Source organism: Thrips palmi, unplaced genomic scaffold (assembly GCF_012932325.1).
Source record: "Thrips palmi isolate BJ-2018 unplaced genomic scaffold, TpBJ-2018v1 HiC_scaffold_5, whole genome shotgun sequence".
Lineage (NCBI taxonomy): Eukaryota > Metazoa > Arthropoda > Insecta > Thysanoptera > Thripidae > Thrips > Thrips palmi.
Window position 1 is genome coordinate 591,122 of NW_023144632.1, and position 15,361 is coordinate 606,482.

Consider the following 15,361-nt stretch of genomic DNA (forward strand, 5'->3'; position numbering starts at 1 on the left):
ACATCGGCCAGTTCATTCACCCGTGACGCCCTTGCATCACAGTAAAAAAAATCCGGACTTTTGTACGGTAATGGTACAGAAAAATGTAGTACGGAGGTACGGGGAAAAGTGCGGAACGTCCGTACTTGCTCCATACGAACCCATGTAGACGGGTACACCCGTGTACGGAAAAAAGTACGGATAGTTCCGTAGTTGGCAAGTACGGACGGTCCAGGCTAATTAATGGCCAGACATGTTCCGTACTTTTTCTGTACTTTATTCTCGCACTGATATGGTGACCCGCAATAAACACCGAAAACCTTTTGACCTACATAACCCTTACGGTAGGGATGGCCGATAGGGTAAGGTGCCCAGTGATGCCCACTTCTAGCGCACAGCTGCGCCTTTCACCCATTAACGAAGTCTCTCAATCCTCGTACCGTTTGGGGTATTTTCAGGAGCATGCATAAATGATAGAGTAAGGGTTCTCAAGATTGAAAAGGATCAAAATTTAATTCTATCTTTGTGAAAAGAGTAACTATTTCTAGTAGTAACTTATTTCTTAATCAGCTTCTAAAACGGCGTTAAATTGCTGCTGTAAAAAGTTCACTGAACTTATTACTCAGCATAAAAACATAAGAAAAGCTGGAAATTTTGGCTGCGCGACGAAAAGTTCACCGCCTTCAGACCGTGCATGCGCATCGAAGAGACATTCTTCGTTAACCAAGAATTTGATGTGGCCTTGCCAAGTGAAGACTGATCTGTAATGGTTTTGGGAGCGCAGTGTCGGAAAACGGGGCGTGAGTATCGAGGTATCGAGGGAAATCAACTGAAAAGTATCGATACTTGAAAGTATCGAACACAAAGGTATCGAGTAAAAAGTCTCAATACTTGCGGCAAAAGTATCGATACTTCCAAGAATCGACTCGGTATCGGCCGTACCTACCTTACTTTGACTTATCTAATGAATGATAATCTTGATCACTTGTTAGTCCTGGGTGTTTCCAACCATGCAAAATTCTGTTTAAGTTCTGAAACAGATAATATTGTAGCAAATTAGTAATTTTTTTATTTAAATAAATCACTGATGTAACTTTTGCAAATACTAAAACAAAAATAAATAATATGGTAAATAAATGTGAAGAAGAAACTTATCATGAGTGACTTCAGAACTCACAGTGACATTTCTGACGAAGATCCCGCAAACAGAGAAGCTATTAGTGATCTCAAGGCAGAGACTGGTGACAGGGACTTAAGGGGGCACACCAGTGAAAATGCAGAGGTTTCGAAAAACGATCATTCTGAGAAAAGTAACCGATGTATTCGATTGATATTTTATTCTTGGCTCAAAATTATGTCAAAGAAAAGGAAAATCAGTATGGGAGAGCGAGGTGGCGATGGCAAGATGAAGCGCCAGTGCACTTCATTTTTCAACGACCTTGCTTCACTCCTGCCACGATTCCGCCTCTCTGGATTGAGCTTCGCACACGGGATTTGAAATTTTCTCAACAGGACACATGTGGCTATGGTCTGAACCACGGGCATACAAAAAGAATGATTTTGAATATGTTTTTTCAAAAGGCGAAAATAGAAACAAATTTTTTAACCAATTTTTTCGCACTTGCATGGCTGCAGCTCACGTCCTACTTATGGGATGGCCATTTCCGAGGTTCAGACCATAGACGCAAGTGTAACGAACATTTTGCCGCAAACCGCATTAAATTATCTTAATTTTTGCGCCCGTGAGAGTGGCACAAAGGTACAAAATAGGTATTTCGAGAAAAAGCCCTTTAAGTGGAAACATAGATTTGACGTGTTTTTTCGGATTATTAATGCGTCTTTTGACGTATTTTAGTTCAGTTTGCGCCAAAATGTTCCTTTTTACAACTGCGTTTGGGTGGTTCAAGGGTTTTGTAATTGAAGTTCAAGTGAAAACCCTGAACGTTAACAATTGGTCAAAAATATGCAAAAATAATAACCTTTTTGGCAACTTGAAAAATGTGCACAAGCCAAAGTAATCGGAATTTCGGGGTGGGGTTTGAGGTATTCGACTCGGGATGAATAGCAGAAAAATAAGATAAAATAAAAGAGAAGGCGAAAATTTGCCGATTTTCACTGGTGTGCCCCCTTAATGTGAGGAACAACCTATGTTACTGGTGATGATGAGTTTGAGCCTGGTCGCTCAATGGCAAGACATGTAATTTCTCATGCTAAATAATCCGAACCCCTGGGATGTGATTAAGTGAGGATGTGTCTAACTACTGGGGCAATATGTCCTCCGCAACAAAAATTTTTAAAACATTCAGTGGCGAAAAATTAAACCACAAAACACCCATTGAAATTTTGTTAAAACCTTCACTGGAAGAAAATGGCTGCAGCCGGCTCCAGCAGTTGGGCCTCTGTGGAATGCAGTTCCAATTCCTCCTCATCCTGACGAAGGCCATCAAAACTTTTTGAACTCTGTACCTGCCTGCTGTACCTCATGATGCCCCTTTTCTAATTTTTGTTGCAAAGAGCAACTCGCAATGATATCAAGTTTTCAGCAACAATATTAAAAAATTGAGAAAGGATATCATCTCTCTGCTGATGCTCAGTACGAAACAAAAAAGCCCAGTTCAGGGAAGTTTTGAAAAACAAAGACACTTTTTCGGTAACCTTGTCCAGGTACAAAAGAGACCTCCACTTCCTTTCAGATAGTGACTGAACTTTCATAAACATAGTGATTAATGTTGTTGAAGGAAAGAGATCACTCAAACAAGAATTGGAGTCTAAAGTTCTTTACTTCGTTGTAAGAAGAGCACAACAAGCATCGCACTTAATTGTGTTGGTCAGTTGGGTGAGTGAGGAAGCCAACTGCGATGAAACTCCTTGCCTGTGGATTGCATTGTTCACCACAGGTGTTACTTCTTCTCGGACATCACCTCGAATCAAGGATGTTTGAGGTACCGGTACATTGGGATCAGCTCCTTGACAAGCACCAACTTGAAGAAGTATTTTTAAATCACTTAAAAATACAGAGTGATAATCAGAGCAATTCTTTCCTTTAACAACAGAAGAAAATCTGCTAATCAAGCATGTTTTCATGGCTGCAATGAACTGATCATATGTCAAATCAGAGCTTGATCCACCACACTGCGTAATCAAACAAAATAAATTCTCTAGAGCATTCTGGTTGAGATTCCGAAGTTTGAGAGTCTTCATGCCATTTCCTTGCACTTTGCGCCACAGGAATCTTAACGACTGAATATTGTCAATCCACCCTGTTATACAGGGTGGGACATGCCTGGATCCATCCTTCTTCCTGATGAATGTCCATTGCTTTAGCTCTTCTGACATTTTAGACCATTCTTCATAAATGCAAAGAATCAGCTGTAATGTCAACTCGGGTGCTCCTCTTTTTTTCTTTAGACCTCGCACGTGGACCATTTGTCAAATAAAAAAAAAGTCAGCTTTCCTGATAAAATTTACAGTGGTCATGCAGTTAGGCAACTTTGAACCATTGGTCACTGTGTAGAACTGTTCCATGCCACTAGCTGTTGTCGAACTTATAGCTTCTGCAGCGAAATCCACCCTAATTTTGTCCCTACCTTTGGGGTTCAAATGTCTAGGTGTCAATGAGGACAGCTTGCAAAAAGAGTTATCTAACATTAGGAATTCAATAAGATCTCGCCACCGAGCAACCTTACCAGGCTTGTACTCAACATCACTAGTAAGGAGGTTGTTTGTCACATTTTTAAAAATATGGGCTACATCCCAAATGTGAACCACTCTTGTTTCTCCAACACAATAAAAGACACTATCACCACTCTCTGCCTTGAGGTCAGTAATTGCCCCCTGTTAGTGGGGCCTTGATGAGAAAAACTGGCCACGACATTAAGGCCCAAATTGGAGAGAGAAGTAATTACGTCCTTGAGAAGTATAGAAAGCATAGTTCTGGGACACGTTTTGGAAACCATATAAAATGCTATGGGCAGGACCCACTTTGTATTCAGGGCCTGTGCCATGAAGACAAGGGCATGGTCAGCAATTAAATGAGTCTTTCCTCTAGAACCAAAGTTTTCAAAACCTCTCACAATGTTTTTTTTTTTTTTTTTTTTTTTTTTTGAGGACTGGACAGAACAGAGACTCTTCAACACATTTTTTAAAGTTGACTCACTTGGCAGTACAACATAGGTTCTCAAGAAGCGAAAGGATCTAGGGCTTCTTTTGTATACAGAAAGCCAAAACAATTTATCATCCATTGTCCATGTTCTCCCTCTTGGTTTCTTTTTAATGTTCCGCAGCTCTCCTTCTAAGATTAATCGAGCTCCCCGGGATGGTGACATTTCAGTTAGGATATCAATGGCTTTCTGATTAAGTAACTTCTTTCGTTTAAAACCCACTCTCTGCGAAAGAATCAATCTCCTCTTGAAGTAAAGTGCAATTTGTCTGTACTCTTGAGCAGTTCTGAGCACATTTCGTACATCACCAGTGAGATTACTAACTCCAGACATAGAAGCCAATTTGTTTATGCTCACTCTTTGAGGAGGGGGAGATCTCTCTCTTGTCCCCTCTCAAAGCCAACAACCTTCAAAACAGAAGAAAAAAAATTGAAATGAGGAAAAATTGCATAGTCTTACGTCAAGGAGTTGCGGCTGGTGGAATGTCCATATGAGGAGACTTGTCAACTGGTTCAAATGCCAGAAACTCCTCATCATCCTCAGGATGGCTTCGTTTCTCTGCAATGAGAGCTCAAATGAATATTCAGACACAACGAAGTTATCAGTTTCATCAATATTTAAAGTACAAACCTCCTCTATTGTTGTTGTCATCCTGAGAGGGAGAGGTCTCTGGCATTTCCTCATCCACAGGAGAAGTAACAGTAGGGGGCAAAGGAGCAGAATCTAGAGATTTAAAAAAAATTGTTTGCAAAGCATGAAAAATATTATTTTGAAAGAACGGAACTGAACAAAATTGTATTGTTTGTGTAAAGGGTACTCACCATTTGGTATATCATAAGAGAAGTCGTTTTTTATTTGCACAAGAAAAGATGTATTATTTGAAAACTTTCAGTGAGTACAGAGAAAAATAAAGAAAATATCATGATTCTGACCAAAGTGAAAACTTCCCTATGTTATTACAGCCAAACGGGGAGAGATAGCGCAAAACCCTTTGACATTGAATCTTTTCATAATGATCACAACCCCTAAAAAAAGTTTCCTGCAAATCGAAGAGATGAATTGCCAAGAGTTCGTTGGTTTGGCATGGAATCGCCCCGATAACAAGGTAGGTTTACGCCAGACCGCGTCTTGTCGTAACAGGCTTCGCGATGTCTCGCTGCCTGTTCCTCCAATCCACGCCTGGCGTACCTACCTTGGCCTGCGGCGCTAGCCTGCCTGCGGCAGGCAATGGCTTGTCCGTTGTCGGTTATTTTTTAACTTGTTGAATGCTGGGGGGCTCCGCCCCCCAGACCCCCCTACATTGTAAATAGAGTTGTTTTATCTACAGGTAACACGATCTTGACCCTTGTCACTTTTTAACTTGGCAAGGCTGGGGGGCTCCACCCCCCAGACCCCCCTTTCTCCAAGACAGAAGTGGTCTATCTGCAGAAATCTCTATTTTTCGCCGTTTTTTAGGTGTTTTTCGCCTATAAAAACTGAACCAGTTGAGCTAGGATGGTGAAATTTCGCGTGTGCCGAGCCAAGGACATACCTAAGAAGTGTGCAAAATCTCACCGAGATCGGCCGAGCCGTTCAGGAGGAGTAGTGCGGACAGACAGACCGACAGACAGACCGACAGACAGACAGACCGACAGACAGACAAAACTTTTCAACCCCACTGGAGTAACAGGCTTCGCTATCGCTCAGCCAAAAACGGAACCTGGTTTTCCCAGGAAGCCAAAGGGGAAAGCATACGTGATTTCGAGGGGGTTCCTGCGAAAACCAACGACCGCCAGGAACCGTTTTTACTGTGTAGAGTCAAAATAGCACTGGGAAGAAAGAATTTTTTTTTCACGGATTTTCAGACCGTGAAGAAAAAACACTCTACGCACGGAATTGCCCTGCCGAGTGCGACCGTCTTGCCGTCGCCACGCCCCACTCCAGCCCTGTGGCAGACCCAGCCTCGGCGCACTCACCGTTGCAGCCTTCCTCGTCGGAGCGGTCGCCGCAGTGCCTTCCACCGTCGCACCTCCCCCATCCACCAACACACTTGCCGTCCTCGCACCGGAACTCCCACGGTTTGCACAAGCCGGCCACTGCGGACAGAGAGGCCGTGAGACGGCGCTGCGACGCGGACAGGCTGTCCCTTGTACTCGCTCGACGCAGTGAGACTAGCACGAGGGATGAATCTCTCTGCGTTCTGGTGTCCATATGAGTACATGAGTACGGGTGAGTACACCTTGCTTTTCTCATAAATTTCACATTTGTAAACATTTTAAGGCCTTATTTACACACTTAATGTCATGGGACTTTTTTTGTCCCACGATTTATGCAATTTTCAGCACATCCGACGCTGATACAATTTTGTTGCCGTCTGGAGACACATTTTGTCCGACGCCCGCTGCAAATTGTACTTTCACAAGACAATTTGTCCCACCTGGCGGACACAAAATTGCATCACCACCGGATGTGCTTAAAATTGCATCATTCATGGCCCCATGACATTTAGTGTGTAGCGTTTTCAATGGCACTTAACGCCAAATCGGTCGAAAAACTAGTAAATTTCGCCCTTCTTCAACTTGTGAGTACACTGAGTACGGGGTAACTTGTACACGAACACTAGTGATTCACCCCTCGGACCAGCATGCAAAGCCCAGTGGGGAATTTTCCCTAGAAGGAGAAGCCCACGAGCTTGATCCACACAGATCCGCAAGACCCATTTTCCCAAGGCTGGTTCCAATGTTGACTTTTCGTCCAGGAACTCGCTCATACATTTATTGGCCTGAAATGGTTTAGTCAGAATAGCCGTTTATTCAGTCAAAAAGTTACACATTAACCAAACAGTGCACAAGTACGGTAAAGTATACAGTTACCGTCAGTTTAAGAGTATCGCCTTCTTGTCTGTTATCTTTATCTGTTTACTTTCAGTGTACAAACAGATAAAAACAACACAAAGTCAATCAACCAGCGCAGTACAGCGCTTTCGTTGAAAACACATTTTTGAGTGTTAGGTTAGACCATTTTGCTCTGTAGCAGCGCTGGACGCCAAACGGTTTGACCTAGAACAACGAAATTTGGTGACAGCCTTCCTGAGATGTCTGGCTACGGTGGGTACCTCAATCACATTTAAAAAATCATTTTAAGTTGTATTTGTTCCATACCAAAAAAAAAATGTTGAATTTTTTTTTGTCAAAATTGTTCAATTTTGAACGTTAAAAAAATTATAAAAATTGACCAATGCAAATTATTTTGCTACCCACCATAGCGGCAAGTTGTAGGAGCTTCCGTGCTAAATCTCCCCGTTGTAGCTCAAAAACTGCGCCCTAGAGACCTGCAACCGTTTGCAATTTCATGTTCCGAGAAAAACGCGGTCAAAGTAGGGGAAACGGCGCTTTTCCATGCATGTTTGCGGCCCACAACCTCCTAAAACTGCAATTTTTGGAATTTCGGTATGCGGTTTTCACCATACGACGCGAAAAAGAATGGTCTATAATATACACTAATAAAAAAAGTTCTAATTTTTGATCATTTTGGCGTGATGTCCCCCCTTAAAAGAACAAAACTCAGGGAAGCGGAATTTGGACCTGGTCCATATAGGAACAAAACTCCGGTACGCCTTGATCATCAAGGAAAAAGCTGTTCCCTTGGTTCCAGGTGCTACACTTTTTGAATTTTAGTCATATGTGCAAACTGTTGTCGTAACGGCCTTGGTATCGTTTCGGTTTGGGTATCGTCCCTACGCACAAGGTACACAAGTTGCTTCCCCCCGGGCACGGCCCACCTGTCGAGACGGCGGCCAGAAGGCCGAGCAGAGTGAGGGACTTGGCGGCCATCGTCGGGCGAGGCGCGGGCACTACTGCTGCGGAGCGACAAGCCTGCAGAGCGTGGCCGCGCGGGGCTGGCCGATTACGGGGTCAGAGGGCACGGCGCACAGTGGGACGAAACGCGAAAAAGGCGGCGATAATTATAGGAGGCTCCGATTGCGTCAAAAATCTCTACTCAGAGGTTTTTAAAGTCAAGGAACTTGTTTCTGATAAAATCAAAACAAAAAACCAAACCCCAGGGGCGGAGCGTGTGTTCAGGTCAGGAGGGAACCGTTCATTTTGCACTGATTGCGGCGAAAATCTCTTTTTCGGAATTTTTAGGCTGAGGAACTAATTTCTTATAAAATTAAAACCAAAATTTAAACCTCTGGTCCGGAGCTAGCTCTCAGGTAAGGGGGAAACCGTATTTTCGTTGACCACTATGTTTGAGTCAATGACCTGTTTTTTCTTACGAATACATTAAAAAAAACTGTCTTGAAGTCCAATTGTTCAGTTCCTGGTTCGCCCCTCACGTTAAGACTTTGCTTAAGATATTGTCTGAGATGAGTTCCTCATTCTCGAAAACCCCGGAGAAGACATTTTTGCCGGTATCGGTGCAAAATGGACGGTTTCCCCTAACCTGAACGCTGGTTCCGCATGGCGTTGAGATTTTGGTTCTGGATTTTATCAGAAATGAGTTCCACGACCTTGAAAACCTACGAGGAGAGATTTTCGCCGTAATCGGAGCCTCGTTCAACTATCGCCACTTTTTTCGCGTCGCGTTCCACTGTGCGGCGCCAGCCAATAACTCACTTTTGGAGGCGATTTCCTCAAAACAAGAAACATTCCGAAACGTTCGGCAGCTTGGAGCCAATGTGGACTGGCTGCCCTATCACCGACATGCTACAGAACCGTGCGCAAATGTGCGCAACTCAACTTATCGCATCGTGAAAATCGTTCAAACGCTGATTTTGTAACGCTTTTAACAGCGTTGTACTTTCACTCGGATGACCCAAGAGTAAACCTGACTGCTGTATTACATTTGGTGAGGCTGTAAGCTTTCTAAAACCATACAATATGGTACCTTCATCTTGAACAGGGCGCCCACCAGAGCGAACACTTTACACCTTTTGTAATAAGTAAACGAAAAGCTGAAAATGTGTCATGTTTTGCGGTCTGCTGTAGCTCGCTCGTGTCATTTACTGTCAAACTAACAAGTGTCACGCATAGCTGAGTCCTTTCCAACACTTTCCAATGAACATCGAAGAGTTTGTCGGACCCTGCAGTTCAAATTTCAAAACGCTACTTCTCGCCGCTTTTTACGCGTTTCGTCCCACTGTGCGGCGGCCGGGAGCGGGGAAAGGGGCCAACACGTCTACCCTAGACGAAGGCCAAGTCCAGGCCAGCGGGCCATCACCCGGCCAACACCCGGCCCAGGCCCGGCCAACACCCGGCTACCACCCCGCCAAGTCCGGCCAACACCCGGCCTGGGCCCGGTCAACTCCGGCCAAACCCGGCCTCGGACAACACCCCGCCATTGCTTGGCCAGCACGCGGCCCATTCCGGCCATACTAATTGAACGGCCGAAAAGGGGTATTTTTGCTGTCTAAAGCGCTTCCGAGGCTCCCCATAACACTCCCGGCGCCTTTTTCGGTACCGCGGTATTAGAGGGTAGGCGAGCGTGTGTCGGGCCCGAAATGGCATACGATCATGTGTGGCCTAGTCCTTAATGGAAATGGTAAATAGTGGGTAGGCAGCCCCGCAGACACGCCTGTTGAGCAGGCTGGCCTACGCTGTACCCTGGCAGGCGCTGGCTCGGCCCTGGCAAATGGCAACGTGGGTGACATGGCGATCAGGCACCCCTTTGTGGCCGGGGATGGGCAGATTATTTACTATTGGACCTTGCACCACAAGCTTCAACACACAGTTCGTTCTCTTCACTTATTTATTTACTGTTTCTTCCCTAAATTGTGTGTTTTCAAGTGAGTACCGCAGCCCATCTGGATCAACCTCTACTGGGTGATTCCGTGCGTAGGGGCCGTTTTAGCCACCTTAGAAAGTCAAGTTATCAATCTTGCTTGTTCGGCCGAACTTTGGCCTAAATGGCATCAATTGAACCCCAGGAAGACACTCTGAGCGTGGGTGAGCTAAAAGTTGACTTTCGTTTTCTCCCCCTATAAAATATGACGAAATTTACTGAAAATATGACGGAAATTACGCTTGACGGAAATTACAAACAGGTGTTTCTGGCTCACTGCAACTGCATATCGCCACAGAAATATGCCATAAGTTTGGCACACTAGTTCGACGTCAAGACACATCTTTTCACGTGTAGGATGTCTTTCAAAACCCAAAAGACGAGGAGCGAGAGGGGCATACGGAAATTACACCAATTGTTACAACCCACCGATTTCACACACAACTTCCACTCGCACACTCACCCCCCTCACTTTTTCGCCACCGACTCCCGTTCACATGGTAAACAGACCGTGCTGATTCCAAATACGGCGGTGGTTTTGAGCAGGGAGCACTCCTAGTAGTTTTTTTGGAGCTTACTTTGAAACGGCTAAGGTAAAAAACGGAGTACGGTGGACATTTAGTACGCGTTCTGAAAGTTCAGTTCCAATCAATATACGATCTTTAAATTCAAGCAAGATAGTCACAATTAGTTAGAGATTCGATGGGTGTGTGTGGAATTCGAAGATTTGAATGGAACAAAGGGTTATAGAGCCGCAAAATTGGTGTAAGGTGCGAATGGACATGACGGAACTTACAAAATCGACCCTTTTGGCCCCCCTCCCGCGTCACATGTTAGCTTTGTAAGTCCATATACAAAGGGAACAAGCTATTCTAGTGCCAAACAAGATTCTTAAGTGTATAAATGGACTGCACTCGAATAAATTCGCTCTGGGGAGGGTGTGGACACGAAAACGCCCTCTACGCGCGGAATCACCCTACTGTTGAGGAAGCAGCAGTCATCGGCCCTACAGGATATCAAAATCGAAAATCGATCAAAATCGTCTTTTATGCCCTGGAAAATTCGCGTTTTTAGTCGAGTTAAAGCAGTCACTGCGTCTGATCCGAGGCGGGCCTTCGTACTTTTCCAACAGGCAATTGGTCTTTGGACCTTCCTTTAGCTTGCCTTTGTTACGGTGTGCGAATGTCCATCTTAAGGGGGCACACCAGTGAAAATCGTCGAATTTTGGCCTTCTTTTTTATTTCATCTTATTTTTCTTCTATTTATCCCGAGTCGAACGCCGCAAACCCCACCCCTAAATTCCAATAACTTTGGGTCGTGCACATTTTTTTAAGTTGCTAAATGTAAACGTCTAGGTTTTCCACTTAAAGTTCAATTGCAAAACCCTTGAACCACCCAAACGCAGTTGTAAAAAGGGACATCCGAACTAAAATACGTGAAAAGGCGCATTTATAATCGGCAAAAAACACGTCAAATCTATGTTTCTACTTAAAGGCCTTTTACTCAAAACACCCTTTTTGTACCTTTGTGCCACTCTCACGGGCGCTAAAATTGAGATAATTCAATGCGGTTTGCGGCAAAATGTTTGTAAAACTTGCGTCTATGGTCTGAACCTCGGAAATGGCCATCCCATGAATAGAACGTAAGCAGCAGCCATGAAAGCGCGAAAAGATTAGTTAAAAAATTTGTTTCTATTTTTGCCTTCTGAAATAACAAATTCAAAATTATTCTTTTAGCATACCCGTGGTTCAGACCATAGCCACATGTGTCCTGTTGAGAAATTTTCAAATCCCGTGCTCGAGGCTCAATCCAGAGAGGCGGAATCGTGGCAGGAGTGAGACGGATGGCAGAAAAATGAAGTGCACTGCACAGTGGGCTGAGGGAGCGAAATGTGACATTTAATTCGACTGTGGCCGAACGGATTGTGCTACAGCAGTCAAACTAGTACCAATCGATTCGTCTTGAGCCGCTCTATCGATCTGACTATGTGTCTAAATTTTCAGAGGACGGGTTTCATCAAATAAGACCAAAAAGTGTTCATAAATTTATTTTAACACCACATTATCAACTTGGTAGCCAAGGACAAGTCAAAATAAGTTCATCGCAAGGAAAAAATAAAAACAAAATGAAATCAACAAAACAGTAAATAATAACAACAAAAGTAATTTGGTACAGCTCCAGGCGAGAAACTTGGGTCATGTCCTAGCTACCCTACAAAACAGTAACATCCTATGTAAAATTTGTCGAACAGGAAGTGCAAGGCTAATAGAATCCCCACAAGTCTCCACCCTCACCCCCAAACTCCTGCGTAACATGCGTAATATCCGTAACAACCGTAACAGCCTGAAATTTTTTTTAAAAGTCCGTGTTTCTAACTTCGTGTTTTCTAACCTTTTTGCCGTTTTCAGACAAACTTTTAGGTGTTTACAGTGGGTTACACATGCCATCGCTAGACACACCAAGATAAACTCAACTACAGCACTGCACAGAAAGTTTAAACTTGTCTAATGAAACTTGTCTGATGCGAGGGCAGAGCGAGTACGCACGGATATGTCTCACGTAAACACTCAAACATACCTGTCCAGTGTCCAGTCCAGTCACTGCATGCAAATCTTATACCCTAGAAACTTGCAGAGATATGCGCGCGTTACTTCCTGATTTTTGCGGCGACGCGGTGGCAGTGGCGCGCGCAAGCAGCAGCGTCAACAGCGCCACATGTCGTTGCGGCGGCGCGGCGAAATGACGAACAGAGCTAGCTTTCGACGCGTCGCAATCCGAGAGGAGCCTCGATGAGCCTTTGATAGAATTTGGATCTTGTAGAGGAAGGTCCAAGGAACATTTTGGCGTATAGATCTCTTTCGGGACACGAAGGAGTCGCTTTGAAACTCAAATTGAATATTGGGAATAAATGAAAATTCGCATATTTACCTAAATTTATAAATATGTGTCTTCTCACGCCACCAAGGCCAAAATGAGTCCACATTCTGTCTTCATCTCGAGTTGCATACCCAAACAATAGATTCTGCCGAAAACAGGGATAAAAAATTTGCCCTGGCTGGTCGGAAAGGGGTTTTGGGACTGTGCAATTTTTGTGCTCCGCGGCACTAGCTCGGTAACCGTAAAAAACCAAGTTTTCACGGGTAGTTTTCACTGTGATACGGCTAGGTTTTTGGGCTGGCATGTCCATTTTCTTCAAGAGTGGACCTTTCTGAACATTAACTCACACACAGCCAATCCAAAAAATGATTTTGAAAAAATGGTATTAAATGTCGTTTTTACGGATCTCAGCCCACTGTGCACTGGCGCTCCTTCTTGCCATCTCCACCCCACCCTCCCATACTCATTTTTCTTTTCTTTGATATAATTTTGAGCCAAGAATAAAATATCAATCGAATACATAGGTTACTTTTCTCAGAATGATCGATTTTCAAAACCTCTGCATTTTCACTGGTGTGCCCCCTTAATTTGGGCGCAGTATTGTCTCAAAAGAGATTAAAACGGTCACACCGATTTTTCAAAGACATTTGTAACTGTTTTGATTAACTTTGAGACGATTCTGTTCGCAAACAAAGGCTGATAATTGCACTCCGTAACAAAAATATCATTCAACGAACGTTAATGAAAGCAGATGATACTCGTTTGGTTTTCTTCTAGGTAGTATTTCGGGATTATTCATAATTGTGTATGAAATGAAATAGATGGCCCAATAAAATACATAGACCTAAGCGAGCTGGACAGTGTTGGTGCGAGCCGAGCTGTGGTTTGCACCGCCGCGCCGTGCCTCGAGCGCGCTGAGCCGTGCCGAGCCGTGAGGCATTGTTGCTGTTCCGTGCGCTGTACCCAGGGAGGGACTGTGCGAGAGGGGGGAGGGCATTGTTGGCCGGTGCCGCTCGCGCTGTACCCGGAGGAGGAGTTGTCGATGCGTCGCGCAGGCTGTGCCTCACTCACTCACCAGCCCGCCCGGGCAGCCAGCCCCCATTATTGTTAGGATACAGCCTTGGTTTCTGAACTCTCGAGTAAAAGCTAGCTGACACCTTTAAGTGTTTTATATTGTTCTAGGTACGTTTTAAAGTACTAAAGGTATCATCTGCTAAAAACATTCTAATGGAAGGTCTAAAGACCAATTGCCCGTTGGAGAAGTACGAAGGCCCACCCTGGATCAGACGCAGTGGCTGCTGAAAGTCGGCCAAAAACACCAATTTTCCAAGGCATTTTAGACCATTGTGATCAACATTGAGACAATAGGGTATTTTCGTAGATCCCTGAACCGGAAGCACACAGACGCCATGTTGGCGGAAGTAGATCCAAACTTGACATGGGAAAGAGACGTTCATCAAACGTATCGGCCACACTTGAACATAAACAGTTGTTGGATACTTGTTTGCAGTGCATATGTGTTTGGCGAGCAATATTTGTACAGCTCGGCTATAGTTTTGGATCCGAAGAGAGGTAAGTTTCCGGCCAATTTGGCGTCTGCTGGTCTGCTTGCTTCCGGTTCAGGATTCTACGAAAGTACCCCATACTACTCCCAAACTAAGGCTTATAATCGCACTCCGTAACAAAGGCATGCTGAAGGAAGGTCCAAAGACGAATTGCTCGTTGAGAAAGTACGAAGGCCCGCCTCGGATCAGACGCGGAGACTGTTTTAACTCGACTCAAATCGCGAATTTTCCAAGGCATTTAAGATGATTTCGATCAACTTTGAGACAACACTCTTAATACCTTACGAATTATTTTGAGCATACGTATAACAAACTAAAATACTTTGTTATACGAAGAAATAGTTCGTAAATTACAAAGTATTTTCTTTGTAAGCTTACGTATGCTTAAAATACTTTGTTATACAAACTACGTTTCTTTGTATGGCCCAAAATAGTTTGTAAGGTTTTCTCAGAGAATACTACTCCCAAACTAAGGCTGAACGCCCTTCCCAAGGGCGTAAATCATTTTAAATCAGTGTTATGCCATATGGGGCATGATTTTGAGGCCATTGTTTACAATTGCAGTCTTCCAGGTCCTACGGAGAAGGCTGTACGGTCCTGCGGAGACTATTAATAAGCGGGCTACGGAGAATCTTGGCAAAAAAATTACAGAATTTTCCGTTATCGATATCTCTTGTTGCCACTGCTATCTCAACGGAGACACACCGCCCTGCGTCATCTGGCCTGCAGCGTGCTCTGGGCTCGCGCAGTCTAACGCTCACTCAGATCGCGAGCTGCAAGCCTGTGTGCTGTGCGCTGGCGGCCCTGCAGTGACGACGCACAGGCGCCAGTGACGTCATCGAGTCCCCGCCCCCCTCTCCTCCTTCCTTCGGCCCCGGCGTGCTTTCGGTTCCAGTCGCTCGCCGCACTCCGCCCCGCGCGGATCGGCACCCAACTCGACTTTGCATTTTCGTCCGAGAAGAGGATTTCGACTGGCGGCCGCATCACGGTAAGTTGTGAGATGACAGTCCCCGCGGCATA

At 44.6% G+C, this 15,361-nt stretch overlaps 2 protein-coding genes across 4 annotated transcripts in view; one reads left to right on the forward strand and one right to left on the reverse strand.

Moving 5' to 3' along the window:
* Positions 1 to 7,964, reverse strand: part of LOC117650393 — an 83,343-nt gene extending 75,379 nt beyond the window's left edge. For 2 of the 3 annotated variants that reach the window (XM_034393799.1, XM_034393800.1), the window contains exons 1-2: positions 7,900 to 7,964; positions 6,095 to 6,214 (exon numbers count right to left, since the gene is read on the reverse strand). In XM_034393799.1, coding sequence (XP_034249690.1) covers positions 6,095 to 6,214; positions 7,900 to 7,951 — 172 coding nt within the window. In that variant the 5' untranslated portion in view covers positions 7,952 to 7,964. Of the gene's footprint in view, positions 1 to 6,094; positions 6,215 to 6,991; positions 7,122 to 7,899 lie in introns of those variants that run through there. The other variant, XM_034393801.1, reaches the window with a different exon arrangement.
* Positions 7,965 to 15,099: 7,135 nt separating this feature from the next.
* Positions 15,100 to 15,361, forward strand: part of LOC117650398 (alpha-1-macroglobulin-like) — a 104,873-nt gene continuing 104,611 nt past the window's right edge. Inside the window, exon 1 of the mRNA XM_034393810.1 lies at positions 15,100 to 15,329. The gene's annotated coding sequence lies outside the window, so the exon portion shown is untranslated. The remainder of the gene's footprint in view (positions 15,330 to 15,361) is intronic.